The sequence below is a fragment of the Aquarana catesbeiana genome, linkage group LG08 (assembly GCF_042186555.1).
Source record: "Aquarana catesbeiana isolate 2022-GZ linkage group LG08, ASM4218655v1, whole genome shotgun sequence".
NCBI lineage: Eukaryota > Metazoa > Chordata > Amphibia > Anura > Ranidae > Aquarana > Aquarana catesbeiana.
The window spans coordinates 133,951,678-133,968,187 of NC_133331.1; the positions used below are offsets into that span (position 1 = coordinate 133,951,678).

The 16,510-nt window shown below is 42.0% G+C and overlaps 1 protein-coding gene across 2 annotated transcripts in view; it reads left to right on the top strand.

Moving 5' to 3' along the window:
- Window positions 1-16,510, top strand: part of NOC3L (NOC3 like DNA replication regulator) — a 130,155-nt gene that overhangs the window by 101,474 nt on the left and 12,171 nt on the right. For both annotated transcript variants that reach the window (XM_073596426.1, XM_073596427.1), the window contains exon 18: window positions 7,897-8,025. In XM_073596426.1, coding sequence (XP_073452527.1) covers window positions 7,897-8,025 — 129 coding nt within the window. The remainder of the gene's footprint in view (window positions 1-7,896; window positions 8,026-16,510) is intronic.

A 16,510-nucleotide genomic window follows, 5' to 3' on the forward strand; every position in this document is an offset into this window, starting at 1 on the left:
CATTGACATGACAGCCAGAGGTGCTAAATTATATTACCCAGTACACCTGCATGCTTCACAGCCCCTGCACTATGCCAACAGGAGTTACATCCAGAGTTACATTACAGCTGCTCAGTGGTTGGTGGCTATTTTGTAGTTGTTGGGCCTGTGCCCCCCTGAGAGAGAGGGCCCAGACCTGCCAGCAGATATCTTGGCATTTTGCTAAGTACTGTCATCTAAAAAGAAACCTATGAAGACCAAAGCTGTTGTCATTGTCTTATCTTCAATGGTGCATTCTGTGGGGCTGTCAACATTATACTGGTCACTGACCCAATACAAGTAGCTGCCTATCCGATATCCTGAAACCTTAATGCTGCATGCTTGTCCCGAGTCAATGAAGCACAAAACTGTACATAAAGGATGAGGATGGCACCCCTTAAGGTTTACATGTTTAAAGACAACAGAAAAGGGTAGGTAGAGAGAAAAAAAACGCCAGGAAACCACTTGGTGTAGCACAGTTTAATGTAGAAAATGGTAAAACACAAAAGATTGCACTTACAAAAGGTTTAGGCCTCATGTACACTGTTGCTGGTAAACGGACGTTCAGAGGCAGTTGGCTGTGTGTGCTGTCAGTTGACACCATGGAGCGAGCTGTCGTGCCCGGGAAGCGACCTGTCAACCTATAAAGCTGGATGGCCATTGGAACGTATTTTGGTGGCTGGAGAACTTGGCGTGGCTTGCCTCCAAAATGTAGTAGTTAGTTGCAGGGTACTATACATTTCCAAAGCCATGGTCCATTTCTATGGGTTCCAGATCCTGAAGAATCCTTTGGGGGTATTCCCACAATGATGGACAAAGCCTGAACACCCCAATAGGCACAGCATCATAGATGAGGTAAGGCAGGGTTTCCCTGTATGTTGTAACTAGCACCTATTCTCTTCCAGAAACCTCTCACCTCACAATCCCCAATTAAGACTTTTTTTTTCTTCATGCAGTTGCTCATATAAAGCCCACAGTTTGACCTCCTGTGACACTTTAGGATCTCAACCTGGTGTTTTATGGAATTTAGAGATCACCTTTTGAACAGTACAAACATTCCAGTGGAAGATTTCCCATATTATGTGCCTTTTTGATGGCTATTATGTCTGTTAGGTGGGTTTCCAAGCTGCAGCTTTTTCTTACGTTGAGGCATTTATTTTTTTTTTGCAAAGAGATAAGGTTGTGTTGAGACCTAATTTCTCCTTTTTACCTAAGGTGGTCTCTTATTTCCTCTTTCATGAGTATATTGTCCTTCCATTCCTGTGCACTGCTTCAGAACATGACAAGGAAATTGCTCTGCCTTGCTTGGATGTAGCTGTGGCTGTCAGGGTCTACCTAGCAGCCAAGGATTCTGTTAGAAAAAAAAGTTTTTCTTTGTTCTGCCTCTAGTAATGGATGGAATCCTGCTTCTCACCCCACCATTGCCAGGTAGTCAAAACAACGTACTTTCAGGGCCTTCTTCCCAGGTTTTGCCTGGCTATAGGGAGCCTCTGTGCTGAAGGGCTTTACCCAGCTGCTGCTGGGCCTTGGAACAGTGCTTCGGCACATCTGTGCAGAATATTTTCCATGCAGGGAACTCATTAGAGCAGCGGTTCTCAACCTGGGGGTCACGACCCCCTGGGGGGGTCGATTGCCGATTTGCTAGGGGGCGAATGCTGACCGAGACGGACCCGAAGTTACTGTGTTACGCCGGAGTCTGTCCGTCTCGGCCAGCGAGATGTCACTTCCAGGAGAGAAGCAACCGCACTGAAGTGACGTTCCGTCAGTGCCATCTTGGTACTCTCGTCCACAGTGAGGCTACACTTAGAAGTCAGCAAGCGGACATCTTTTTACACCCACCGAAGTCCGCTTGCTGAGGACAAGTCTACCAAGATGGCGGCGACAAAACATATTTTCCGGTTAACACAGACGGCTTGCTGATTCTGACGGAACACCAGTGATTTGGTAAGTCAGAGATAGCATTTTTGTACATAAATTTCCGCCACTGTGCCCCATCAAACGCCGCCACTGTGCCCCATCAATGCTCCCACTGTGCCCCGCCGTCTGCCCGGCACTTACCCTGTCTCTCGGTGGGGCATTTTATTAATTTGTAACTTATATGTTAAATATTTTGCGCTGTATATTACAGATTGTTTTTGTGATTAATCACTACGCTTTAAGATGTTAAATTTGTAGGCATGAAAATACATCCTGTATACAGATATTTATATTTCGATTCATAACAGTCGCAAAATTACAGCAATGAAATGACCAATGAAAATAATTTTACTGTTAGGGGTCCCCACAACTTGGGAAATTTTATCAAGGGGTTACGGCACTAGCAAGGTTGAGAACCACTGCATTAGAGGGTCAGGGAGGTCTCAGTCACTCTTGCCTCGACAAAAAATGCAGAAGTGCTGCTTTACAACACAATAGATGTTTAAAAAAAGAAATATCCAATTTAATGAGAGGGAGGAAAGAGGAGGCAGGACATGAGGACATTGAGTTTAGGGTGAATGTCCAGTTTAAGGAAAAGGCTCCTCCCTTCCCATCAGAGGTCATTACACTATTGCTTTTTGTTTCTGGCTTTTCAGCATCAAATATCTGTGTTCCAGAAGGCCTCCACCTAGTCCTCTGTTCACACGTTCTACCAGGTGGATATGCAGGCTTCTGCTAATGCTAGCTTCGGCTGCAAAGTGCTTCAGACTGGCTCCACCCCTGTGTCTGATCAATCCTTATTGGTTGCTATAAAAACTGTCTTGTAGAATGGGCAGGCTTATTTTAGTGCACAAGTTTTTTTGACAGGCTCCAATCACCTGACGGTAGCCTACATGTAATTCCTGGTCTAGAAATACATGTTCTGCATCTCATACTGTGGTCCAAGATGAGGAATTTATAAGCAAGTCAAAATTCCAATTTTGTTTTAACTGTAAAAATCCTTTTCTTGGAGTAAATTGAGGTACACAGACCCCATCCCTGTGTATTAATGTTCATGCTCTTAGAACTGCTTGGGCATGCTTAGTAGAGAAGAAGTTATCCTGGGCTAGCCTACAAATATTTGCCAGTGTCCAATCCTAGGTGGCAGTGAATCCAGAGTATAGGACTTCCTGTGTCTCTCATTGGACTCTAAGTAAAGGATTTCTCAGTGAATACAATGTACAATTCTATTTATTTCTGTCTGTTCTAGCAACTCTAGGGCAAGCGAAACCTGGCATGGAAAAGTTCTCACTGGAGATTTTGGAGTGGGTGTTGGCTAGTTCTCTTTTGAGCTTCAAGACTTGACTCTGGGGAAGGGCAGGCAGCTTATGGTTGTAGAATTGTGTGCCTAATTTTTGCAGCTGCCTGCCTTTCCCCTCTTGACCATAGAGAAAGACCAATGAGGACTTAAGGGGAACTGAAATGAGTCTTGCAGCATATGTGGCATCCCAACAAAATCCAGTTGGGTATTTCTTGCAGCATCCCTTTAGCTGACAAAGTAATTTTGAACCTGTTTGCATTGCTATCCCTGCCCATGTTTGCTTGACCTGGGCAGATACAGCAATGCAAAAGTTTAAGAATATTGGAAGGACAAACTCAATTGTACTTTGGGTGTACTTTATCTGTTTTAATGAAATGTTTTAGGGTGTTCTGTAAATCTGCTCTGTAAAAAATTGTTAACCAAAAATGTAAGCACATTTCAAATAACATAAAGCAGGTAAAGATATGGACATTTTGGACTGCCCAGGCTATGGAGAAAGGGGGCTGTTTTGACCAGTTCACAATGAAAGATTTGCAGGCACTCCACTGATGGTCACCGCTCTCTGCTCAGAGAAGACCTGAGAAGTGAGTGATCAGCGGTCATAGGCCCATCAGGGAGCCCGGGACAGCTGCAAGCAGTTTGGTCGACTGAGCACAGAGCAGGAGGAACACCCATTCCTCCCCCTCATTGAAAAATGAAGCCTGAAGTGACAAGCATCTTTTCAATTCTGGTTTCAGTTGGCTACTGGCCATGGAGGCAGCTAATTAAACTGATCTGTGTTTGATCGGCTGCCTTGGAAGGTAGAGGAGGGCTCAGGGATCTTATAGAATAAAGATAAGTTGAATAAAAAATTTTTTTAAAAAGGGTGTTCTAATTTGCTGCTCATTGCTTGCAGTATTCTAGTCTGCATCTCCCCAAGGTAATACTTAAAATCTGTCCGTTAGTGGGTCCTGAGGACAGGAGTTGAGAACCACTGCTATGAAGGAATACACAACTGCATTAAATGATCTTTGTTTTCTACATCTGTCCAGAGTTCATCTTTTGGTTAGCAGTTATCATACACAATAGAGAGGGCAGTGGTTTTTAAGGTGCATTGTATCCTTGTCTACTGGGAGTTGTTTAGCCTTGTTATAAAGAATCTTCAAGCATTCATTGTGCCCAGCAAGATTTCACCATTTTTTTTGTTATTTTTTTTTAGACCCAGCTGTGTATACTCTGGCCCAACTCGCATGACAAAGCATGGTTTTTAATACTTCCTCTTGGGCACAATAGATACTTCAAACATGTACAAGGAAACAAGATATAATAATTAAAAAGTTACATTTGTCAATATTTGTTTTCTTAAGTTTCCAAAGTCTTTTTGTGGACTATACATTGTGATTACTGTTCAACCTCTCTACTTGTAAATCTTCTCTGGAGTATTTTATTATTTGTCCTTGATGTAATGGAGTTCTACATAGCTGAGATGTAGAAATTCCCTGATGTCTTCTATCCCCCCTGCATGGGAGAACTGTGTGCGTTTTTCTGATTTCCATTTTCCCGTATTCAGACAGTAATGATGAAGCAGTTTCTTCGGTGACAGTATTGTGTGTACAACCCCAATTCCATAAGAGTTGCGACTCTGTGTAAAATTTACATAAAAACAAAATGCAAGGATTTGCAAATCTCATAAACCCATTTTTTTATTCATAATGGAAAACATATCAAATGTTTGAAAAAAATATAACCGTTTAAGAAACAAATAAGCTAATTTTAACCGGTTCCCGACCGGCGCACGCCGATGTACGTCGGCAGAATGGCACGGCTGGGCAAATGGGCGTACCTGTAAGTCCATTTGAATTGCCCGCCGTGCCATTGCGTGTGCGCCGGCCGGGAGCTCCGTGAGTCGGTTCGCGGGTCCCGCGGACTCGATCGCCGCGGGGATAACCATGATCGCCTCACGGAGAGGACGAACGGGGAGATGCCGTTGTAAACAGCATCTCCCCGTTCTGCCTAGTGACAAGTGTCACTCGATCTCTGCTCCCTGTCATCGGAGCAGAGATCAGTCACGTCACACACACAGCCCATTCCCCTACAGTTAGTAATCACTCCCTAGGACACACTTAACCCCTCCCCGCCCCCTAGTGGTTAACCCCTTCACTGCCAGTGCCATTTACACAGTAATCAGTGCATTTTTAATTGCACTGATCGCTGTATAAATGACAATGGTCCCAAAAATGTGTCAAAAATGTCCGACATGTCCGCCATAACGTCGCAGTCACAATAAAAATCGCTGATCGCCGCCATTACTAGTAAAAAAAAAAAATTATTAATAAAAATGCCATAAAACTATCCCCTATTTAGTAAACGCTATAACGTTTGCGCAAACCAATTATTAAACGCTTATTGCGATTTTTTTTTTTTTTTTTTTTACCAAAAATATGTAGAAGAATACGATCGTCCTAAACTGAGGAAAAAAAATGTTTTTTTATATATTTTTGGGGGATATTTATTATAGCAAAATGTAAAAAATAATGCGTTTTTTTTTCAAAATTGTCGCTCTTATTTTGTTTATAGCGCAAAAAATAAAAATCGCAGAGGTGATCAAATACCACCAAAAGAAAGCTCTATTTGTGGGAAAAAAAGGACGTCAATTTTGTTTGGGAGCCACGTCGCACGACCGCGCAGTTGTCAGTTAAAACGACGCAGTGCCGAAAATTGCTCTGGTCAGGAAGGGGGTAAAATCTTCCAGGGCTGAAGTGGTTAAAATTGATGGCAGCAACATGCCTTAAAGTTTGGAAAGGGGAACAAAAAGCTGGCAAAGTAAGTGGTACCAACAAGGAAGAGATGGAAGAATATTTTGTAACGAATTAGGGAAATTGGCAGCAGGTCAGTGACATGATTGGTTTACAAAGGGCAGCGAGTCTCAGAAGTAACACTGAGCAGAGGTTTACCAATCTGTGAAGCTGCATCTGAAAATTGTCAAACTATTTCAGAATAATGATCCAAAACATAAGATTGCAAAACTATAAAGACTCATAATCTACAGTACATACTATCAAAAGATTATGATAATCTGGAGAAGTCCTATGTGTGCAAGGGACAAGGCTGAAACACAATATTGGATGCCCGTGATCTTCAGGGCCCGCAGATGGCACTGCATTCAAAACAGACTTGATTCTGTGATGGGCATCACTGCATGGGCTCAGGAATACTTCCAAAAATCACTATCTGTGAGCACAGTTTGCTGTGCCATCCAAAATTGCAAGGTATAAACCTTTGTTGTGCAAAGAAGAAGCCATATCTGAACATAATCCAGAAATGCTATTGTCTTCTCTGGGCCAAAGCTCATTTAACCACATGCCGACCGGGCCATAGCCGAAAGATGGCTACAGCGCGGTTGGCTTATTCTGGGTGGGCGTCCTTGGACGTCCTCACAGAATCGCTCTCCCGCGCTCCCCCGGGTACATCTGTGGTCGCCTGTTCCGGGGGACCCGGCTCATCACGGATCACGGTAAATTGCCGCTGATAGCGGCCGTTTACCATGTGATCGCTCCGTCAGATGACGAAGCATCACTTGTAAACAAACCTCCCTCCCCTCTTTGTACAGATTGGTACAGTGTGAGAGGAGAGAGGGAGCGATAGTTTGCAGCGCTGTGGGCACTACAGATCTAGCCCATAGCGCTGCTCAGTGCCCATACTATGGCAATACTCTGCAATAAATTTTAACAGAAACAAAGAATTTTTTTATTTTACTTACAGTCTTTTTGATTTATAGCGCAAAAAATAAAAAACCCAGCGGTGATTAAATACCACCAAAAGAAAGCTCTATTTGTGTAAAAAAAGGACAAACATTTTAAATGGGTACAGTGTTGCATGACTGAGTAATTGTCATTTAAAGTGTGAGAGCACCGAAAGCTGAAAATTGGTCTGGTTAGGAAGGGGGGTTAAGTGGCCAGTGGTTAAAATGGTCTTTTGCAAAGTGCAAAACTGTTCTGTAGTCCATTGAATCGAAATTTGACATTCTTTTTGGCAACCATGGGCACTGCGTCCTCTGGGCTAAAGAGGAAAGGGACCTTCCGTTTTACCAGTGATCAGTTCAAAAGCCTTCATCTCTGATTGTATGGGAGCGCATTAATGCGTATGGAATGGGCAGCTTGCACATCAAATGCTGAAAGACACAAATCCAGGTTTTGGCACAGCATATGCTCAGGCAAGAATGAGACAACATTCTTTTCCCAGAACGCCAGCAACTGGTCTCCTCAGTTCCCAGAAGTTTACAGTGATAAGAGGGATTATACACTGTAGTGAACACAGACCTGTCCCAACATTTTTGGAATTGGGTTTATATTTTGCCAGCTTTATGTTGCCCTGTCCCAACTTTTTTGAGACGTATTGCTGGCATCAATTTCAAAATGACCTTTATTTTTTTCTTTAAATGGTACATTTTTTCAGTTTAAACATTTGATACTTTTTTTATTTTCTATTGTGAGTAAAATGTGTTTGAGATTTGCAAATTATTGCATTCTGTTTTTATGTAGATTTTATACCACATCCCATCTTTTTTGGAATTGGGGTTGTAATCTCCAGGAGTGTACAGTACACACACTTGTTTCTATGTGCAGATTATATCTGTTTTATTCTGTGTGCTGCTTTTTGATGTAGTTTATTTCTAATTTTAGACATTCTCAAAGACTGACATTCTTTTAGACAATGAATCTCAAGGAAGTGGACTTTATCTACCAGAGCTCGATGAGCCAGAATACTGCAATGTTCAGAATACGGCATTGTGGGAACTGCACTGCTTACAGGTAATTCAGTAAATTCCAGTCTTTGGCATGTGAAAGATATATGAATCATTAAGCTAGCAGTATCGCTATCCTTACAGCTGGCCTTTACAGAAATATGGAGGCTGCCATTGCTGGGCATTTGCTATTTGCTTGCTGCCCATTTTAAGGCTAGACTCTTGAGCCACTGTTCTGGAACAGTAATGCAGATAGACTTCTGAGTGTTCGGTTTTCCTAATTTGCATTTCAGCACCTGGTCAGAGGGTCAGCATCACAAAAGGCAGTGAACAAGCATTTTCAGGAGTTACCAAGCTCTCAAACTACTACCTGGTGCATTCTGAGAGCATGTACCTTTTGTACATAGCTTGTCTGCTGCTTAAGGAAAAAAAAAACTGGTATACTCAGGATTTAACTGTACTTGCCCCTTATCCATGGGGTGTGGTAAAAATGTTTAATTTAGTCAATTTGCATGTTCTAGAGCAGTGTTTCTCAACTCCAGTCCTCAAGGCGCCCTAACAGGTCATATTTTCAGGCTTTCCATTATTTTGCACAGGTGATTTGATCAGTTTCACTGCCTTAGTAATTACCACAACCGTTTCATCTGAGGGAAATCCTGAAAGCATGACCTGTTGGGGCGCCTTGAGGACTGGAGTTGAAACACTGTTCTAGAACATGCAAATTGACTTAATTAAACATTTTTACCACACCCCATGGATAAGGGGCAAGTACAATTAAATCCGGAGTATACCAGATTTTTTTAGTAGTAGCTAGTAGTTGGTCCAAAGTGAGATCAGTGCTCACAAGCTTGACTACTGATTTTAGCTCCTCAGTTAGAATGCACAATCCAGTGAACAGACAATATTTTGTATGGACTAAGCAAGCAATTTTTTATGTATTAAGTGTACACCATCATTGCTATTCTTGGATTTCTCAGCTGCATAGCTCGCCTCAAAAACGTGTTGTTGTCGTCTTCTCAAATCTGAAAGTAGCCTTAAACATTTTATCTGGCAGAACGTAATGTCAGGTCTGTGGGCATCTTACGTTTTAGCACTCAAAAGGCTTTGCTATTATCACCGTAAACTACCTGATCTAATATTCCTGGGCACTGTACTAGTGCATCTACCAGCAAAAAAATTTAGACACTGCATGAGGTTAATTGCAAAGTGTAAAATACTGTAACCAAGGGAGCCATTGAGTGTTTGGATTGCGCCGCCCACTTCTTGCATTAAGCTCAGCCATGTAGCATGCCATTTTATTAAATATATGTGCATGATCTAAGCATTATTTGAGATAATTAGTGTTATTAAAAAAAAAATACTGGACATCAGCCAGGTGCTTGAATGTAGTTTTTCCTATTTGCCTTTTGTAAACCCTGTTAGAACTCAAATTAGGAGGGAAATTACCAAGAGCCTGTCAAATGTATTATTTGCATATGTGCTGACAGAAGGAAAGAGCAGGATGAGCACAGAGATGACCCCCATCAGTCTGTTGTAGGTGCTTCACTGTCCAGTTATGGGCTGGGACGGGACACCTAACCGCATATGAATAACTGCAGCAGAGAACTCAGAACACCAACCTGGGTTTGCTACTTGGCAGGGCAATGTATAAACTCAGAACTTGGTATAAAATTTTACAAATCCTTTAGAAAGTGTAGTACTTCTCATATCTGTATTTTAACTGTGTATTTAACTGTCCACTGTAGAAATGTTTAAAGTGGAACTTCACGCACTCAATGAACATTGACTATTTTTAATCCTTATGCTGCTAGAATTTGTAAATAGATAGGAAAGTGCAGTGGAAAAAGGATGTCAACCTCTTAGACTTAACTGGTTTTCTGCAGTAATCTGCCATAAAATGTGATCTGATCCTCCTCTGAATTACAACAATAAACAAAACGGTATGTGCTTAACCACTTCTGGATCAGCCACCGCAGTTGTACTGCGGCAGGTTGGCTGGGCTGGACAAATCGACGTTACCTTACATGCGCTTCACCTTTTGGCCACTAGGGGCGTGCGCGCCCACAGTGTGTCCCCGGAGCCGATGCCAGTGCCCAGCGTGCGCGATGACTGAAGGGCACACGCGATCGCTCGTGACAGAGTGAGAACTGGGATCTGTGTGTGTAAACACAGATCCCGGTTCTCTCAGGGGAGAGGAGACAGATTGTGTGGTCATACTAAGTAGGAACACTGATCTCTCTCTTCTCCTAGTCAGTCCCATCACCTCTACAGTTAGAACACATTGACGGAACACAGTTAACCCTTCGATTGCCCACTAGTGTTTACCCCTTCCCTGCCAGTGACATTTATACAGTAATCAGTGCATTTTTATAGCACTGATCGCTGTATAATTGTCAATGGTCCCAAAAATGTGTCAAGTGTCCAATTTGTCCGCAATATCACAGTCCCGATAAAAATCGCAGATCGCCACCATTACTAGTAAAAAAAAAAAAATAAATAATGCCATAAATCTATCCCCTATTTTGTAGATGCTATAACTTTTGCGCAAACCCATCAATATACGCTCATTGCAATTTTTTTTTTGTTTTGGATATCTATTATAGCAAAAAGTAAAAAATATTTTTTTTTCAAAATTGTCACTCTTCTTTTGTTTATAGCACAAAAAATAAAAAACGCAGAGGTGATCAAATACTACCAAAAGAAAGCTCTATTTGTGGAAAAAAGGATGTCAATTTTGTTTGGGTACAGCGTCGCACGACCGTGCAATTGTCAGTTAAAGCGACACAGTGATGTATCGCAAAAAATTGTTTGGTCATTGAGCAGCCAAATCCTCCTGGGCTGAAGTGGTTAAGATAAAACACAAACCATTCTAATTTCTGGTGTCTTTATTGAACACACCCAATTAAACATTCACAGTGCTGGATGAAAAAGTAAGTGATTCCTTGGAGTTAAAGGGGTTGAAAACCCTCGTGTTTTTTCTCCTTAATGCATCCTATGCATTAAGGTGAAAAAACTGCTGACACTGACCAGCCCCCCCCCCCCCGTTTTACTCACCTGAGCCTGTTCCTTCACGGCTGAGACGCTCTCTACCCGTTGTCTCGGCTCTTGATTGGATATATTTATAGCAGTTCCCGCTTCTGTCAATCAAATCCAATGACGTGGACGCCGGGGAGTGGGGCCGAGTCCAGCATTCTGTGTCTATGGACGCAAAAGCCGGACTCGGGAGCGTGCCAGCACGGGGACCCCCAAGGAGAGTGCTTTTCCTAGGTGGTTTCCTGATGCTGATAGCGCCACCGAGGGACCCCAGAAGAGGTAGATCAGGTCCACTCTGTGCAAAACGAACTGCGCAGTGGAGGTAAGTATGACATGTTTGTTGTTTAAAAAAAAAAACTAAGAAAAAAAATGAGGGTTTACAACCCCTTTAAAGAGGCTATAACACTAAAAAGAAAAAAGAGATCCTGTTCCCTTACAGCAGGTTAAACAGCACAGTGCTTGTGCTGTCTAATCTGTCCCTTTTATGCTGTAAAAAACCTGGTTGTTCCTTCCTGTTCCTGTGTTAGACCCCTTTCACACTGAGGCGTTTTTCAGGCATTTTTGGGCTTAAAATAGCGCCTGAAAAACGGCTCCCCTTCAGTCAAAAAACTCCTGCAACCAGCATCTTTGGAGCGGTGTGTACACCGCTCCCAACCAGCTCCAGCCCATTGAAATAGGCAGCGGAGCTTTGCGGGTCGTTCTAACCCTTTTTCGGCCACCAGCGGGGGTTAAAAGCACCCCGCTAGCGGCCGCAAACCTCTGCAAAAATGACGTAAAGCGTCGCTAATAATAGCCCCAGTGTGAAAGCAGCCTTTGCGGGCTGACCATGGTAATCATGGCTGCTGAGCCTTGATTACCATGGTCCGTTTCTGTGCCTCCGTTATCTGCTGTCTCTCCTCCTCCCGGACTCTCAGCTCCTGTGTGTGTGATCCAATCTCTCCCCCCCCCCCCCCCACCCCTCCCCTTCTACCACTATTAGCTGGCAGTAAACAGTTTGACCATTCCTCTTTACAAAACTACTTCAGCTCAGACACATTTGTAATATGTGTGTGGGAGGAGAGTCTATCCACAAGGACTGGTCTCTCACAAAAATAAAAAACTTTTGTCGATGAATGTGTGTTTTTTCATCGGTCGATTCCAAATCACAGGGGAAAAAATGTGTAATATTGCAAATATATTGAAAACCATGCAAAAGTGCAAATCGATATAGAGTGCATAGACAATAGTGTCAACATATAACAGTGACTTGTATAGGAGAAATGTACACATATGGACACAAGCACATAAGCGTCTTGTATAGATTACAATGTAAAAACGACTATAATAAGTCAAACAAAGATATGAGTCCCACAAGCGTCACTAATGCGACAAGATGCAGTGAAAAGGTGACATATATACAGTCTTTAGATGAATGTTTTCAATGGTGGATATACACTACCGTTCAAAAGTTTGGGGTCACCCAAACAATTTTGTGTTTTCCATGAAAAGTCACACTTATTCACCACCATACGTTGTGAAATGAATAGAAAATAGAGTCAAGACATTGACAAGGTTAGAAATAATGATTTGTATTTGAAATAACATTGTTTTTACATCAAACTTTGCTTTCATCAAAGAATCCTCCTTTTGCAGCAATTACAGCATTGCACACCTTTGGCATTCTAGCTGTTAATTTATTGAGGTAAGCTGGAGAAATTGCACCCCACGCTTCTAGAAGCAGCTCCCACAAGTTGGATTGGTTGGATGGGCACTTCTGGCGTACCATACGGTCAAGCTGCTCCCACAACAGCTCAATGGGGTTCAGATCTGGTGACTGTGCTGGCCACTCCATTACCGATAGAATACCAGCTGCCTGCTTCTGCTGTAAATAGTTCTTGCACAATTTGGAGGTGTGTTTAGGGTCATTGTCCTGTTGTAGGATGAAATTGGCTCCAATCAAGCGCTGTCCACTGGGTATGGCATGGCGTTGCAAAATGGAGTGATAGCCTTCCTTATTCAGAATCCCTTTTACCCTGTACAAAGCTCCCACCTTACCAGCACCAAAGCAACCCCAGACCATCACATTACCTCCACCATGCTTAACAGATGGCGTCAGGCATTCTTCCAGCATCTTTTCATTTGTTCTGCGTCTCACAAACGTTCTTCTTTGTGATCCAAACACCTCAAACTTGGATTCATCCGTCCACAACACTTTTTTCCAGTCTTCCTCTGTCCAATGTCTGTGTTCTTTTGCCCATCTTAATCTTTTTCTTTTATTGGCCAGTCTCAGATATGGCTTTTTCTTTGCCACTCTGCCCTGAAGCCCAAAATCCCGCAGCCGCCTCTTCACTGTAGATGTTGACACTGGTGTTTTGCGGGTACTATTTAATGAAGATGCCAGTTGGGGACCTGTGAGGCGTCTGTTTCTCAAACTAGAGACTCTAATGTGCTTATCTTCTTGCTTAGTTGTGCAACGCGGCCTCCCACTTCTTTTTCTACTCTGGTTAGAGCCTGTTTGTGCTGTCCTCTGAAGGGAGTAGTACACACCGTTGTAGGAAATCTTCAATTTCTTTGCAATTTCTCGCATGGAATAGCCTTCATTTCTAAGAACAAGAATAGACTGTCGAGTTTCAGATGAAAGTTCTCTTTTTCTGGCCATTTTGAGCGTTTAATTGACCCCACAAATGTGATGCTCCAGAAACTCAATCTGCTCACAGGAAGGTCAGTTTTGTAGCTTCTGGAAGGAGCTAGACTGTTTTTAGATGTGTGAACATGATTGCACAAGGGTTTGCTAATCATCAATTAGCCTTCTGAGCCAATGAGCAAACACATTGTACCATTAGAACACTGGAGTGATAGTTGCTGGAAATGGGCCTCTATACACCTATGTAGATATTGCACCAAAAACTAGACATTTGCAGTTAGAATAGTCATTTACCACATTAGCAATGTATAGAGTATATTTGTTTAAAGTTAGGACTAGTTTAAAGTTAGCTTCATTTAAAAGTACAGTGCTTTTCCTTCAAAAATAAGGACATTTCAATGTGACCCCAAACTTTTGAACGGTAGTGTACACCCTGGAGTGCCTTCACCATTTAGGAACGCAAGAGGAGAAAGGGATACTCTTACCAGGAGCGATGGACCCAGCTCGCCTTATGGTGGTGGGTCAGTAAGGCATAGGAGCAAAGACTCAAGCTCTCAGGATGGACTGCACGGTGACCTCTTGAATTGGCAGATGGACATCAAGGACGTCAAATATATACAGAAAATCATCCCGCTAAGCCGATACCAGCTCGATAGGCACTTATCCTCCAGGCAAGAAGTATGCAGTTTAGCAGCATAAACAGGAAAGAAAATCTCCACACGGTGTAAATCCGTATGGTAGGATTTATTAGCAGCAATAAAAACGGATATCCAAAAAAATATTCTCATAATATTCTCATCAGCTCAAGAGTCTATAACTCTTGAGCTGATATATCCAGAAGGTTTCAGGTCTGGAAAAACCTCTGAGTTTAGATTCACCTCTCCAATGAGGGACGAATTTATCTATCACTTGGAAGCTAGTACCTGTAGGGTTTTTGTTATGAAACTCCAAGCAGAATCCCCCGATTTGAATCATCTCTGGTTATAATTTGTGTTTACCCACACAGAATGGTGGGACTCATATCTTTGTTTGACTTACTATAGTCGTTTTTACATTGTAATCTATACAAGACACTTGTGTCCATGTGTACATTTCTCCTATACAAGTCACTGTTATATGTTGACACTATTGTCTATGCACTCTATATCGATTAGCACTTTTGCATGGCTTTCAATATATTTGCAATATTACACATTTTTTCCCCCTGCGATTTGGAATCGCCCTATGAAAAAACACACATTCATCGACGAAAGTTTTTTATTTTTGTGAGAGACCAGTCCTTGCGGATAGCCTCTCCTCTCACACATATTTTTATATGTACTCTTATACACATCATACATTGTATTATTTATTAGCGCTACACTTTATTTTTTCATTTGTACCACAATTAATCTAATTGTTGTGTTGGCTGGTTATCACCCTGTAGGTTGGCGCGGTATCGCCCATATTTCTAGATTCTACACATTTGTAATATGTCTGGTATGAACGGCTATCTTGAGGTCATTCCACGGCCTCTCTATGGGTTTAAAGGATAACTAAAGTTTAATTTTTTTTTTTTAAATGACAAACATGTTATACTTGCCTCCACTGTGCAGCTCGTTTTGCACAGAGTGGCCCCGAACCTGGTCTTCTGGGGTCCCTTGGCGGCTGTCTCGGCTCCTCCACGCAAGGACTCAACACTTTTATGCGAGTTCCCTCGCATGGTGTTGAGTGCTTGCGGGCGCCCTCCCGTGATACAGCCCGCGGACATAGCCGCTCACTGTATCACTCAGCCCCGCATCATTGGATGTAGCGCAGTTTGAATAGGATAAAAGAAAGAACATTTAGCCTTTAAAATTGAATGAAGGAAACTGGAAGTACTCCTTATAATCTCTAAGGAAGGAATACAATTACCCTCTGTGGAGTAAAGATTGTATATAGATATATATATATATATATATATATATATATATATATATATATATATATATATATATATATATATATATATATATATATTAATCTGGGGGGTGGGCAAAAGCCACTAAAAGGTCCACCAGCTGTTGGGGATCGTAAGCAACCGAGTATCTGAAATAATATAAAGACTAAGCTAAACGTACCTGCTAATGTACAATCCTCACTCATCCTTGAGTTTAATTTGTACTTTGTGTTGCTTCTTGACTTCTGAATGAAGTAGAAAAAAAAATAAATAAAATGGCATGTGAAGCTGTCAGCTTTGTGTGAAATGTATGACCCCTACAAAGATTAATTTCTAAGATCTAGAATCGTTACCAAAAAGTCAGTTTTTATCTCATGTCCTGCAGTTTTAGATTGAACAGCGTTCAGAAATGTGTTCAGATGAAACTCCTGATAACAGAAATTTATTAACTGAGAATTATGTGTTTGTTCAGAGTAGGAGCATTCTCTAGGGCCAACACATGCTGAACACTCTGTCTACTGAAGTAAGGGCATCCTAAATATATATTTGTTTTAATTGTAAATTTTGTATTTATTTTTTTAAAGGAGAAGTCCAGCCTGAGCTTGTTTGGCTGGGCTTCTCCTAAGGGTCACAGGAGTGCAATAGTGATAGTCAGCAGCTCTCTGCTCGGTATACAGTATTTTATTATATCTATTATATTTATCTCTCATCTATATCTAATATATATATACAGTATCTCACAAAAGCGAGTACACCCCTCACATTTTTGTAAACATTTTATTATCTTTTCATGTGACAACACTGAAGCCCTAGACCATGATACTCCCACCACCATGCTTGAGTGTAGCCAAGACAAACTTGTCTTTGTACTCCTCACCTGGTTGCTGCGACACATGCTCGACACCAGCTGGACAAAATAAGTTTTTCTTGGTCTCATCAGACCACAGGACATGGTTCCAGTAATCCGTCTGCTTGTCT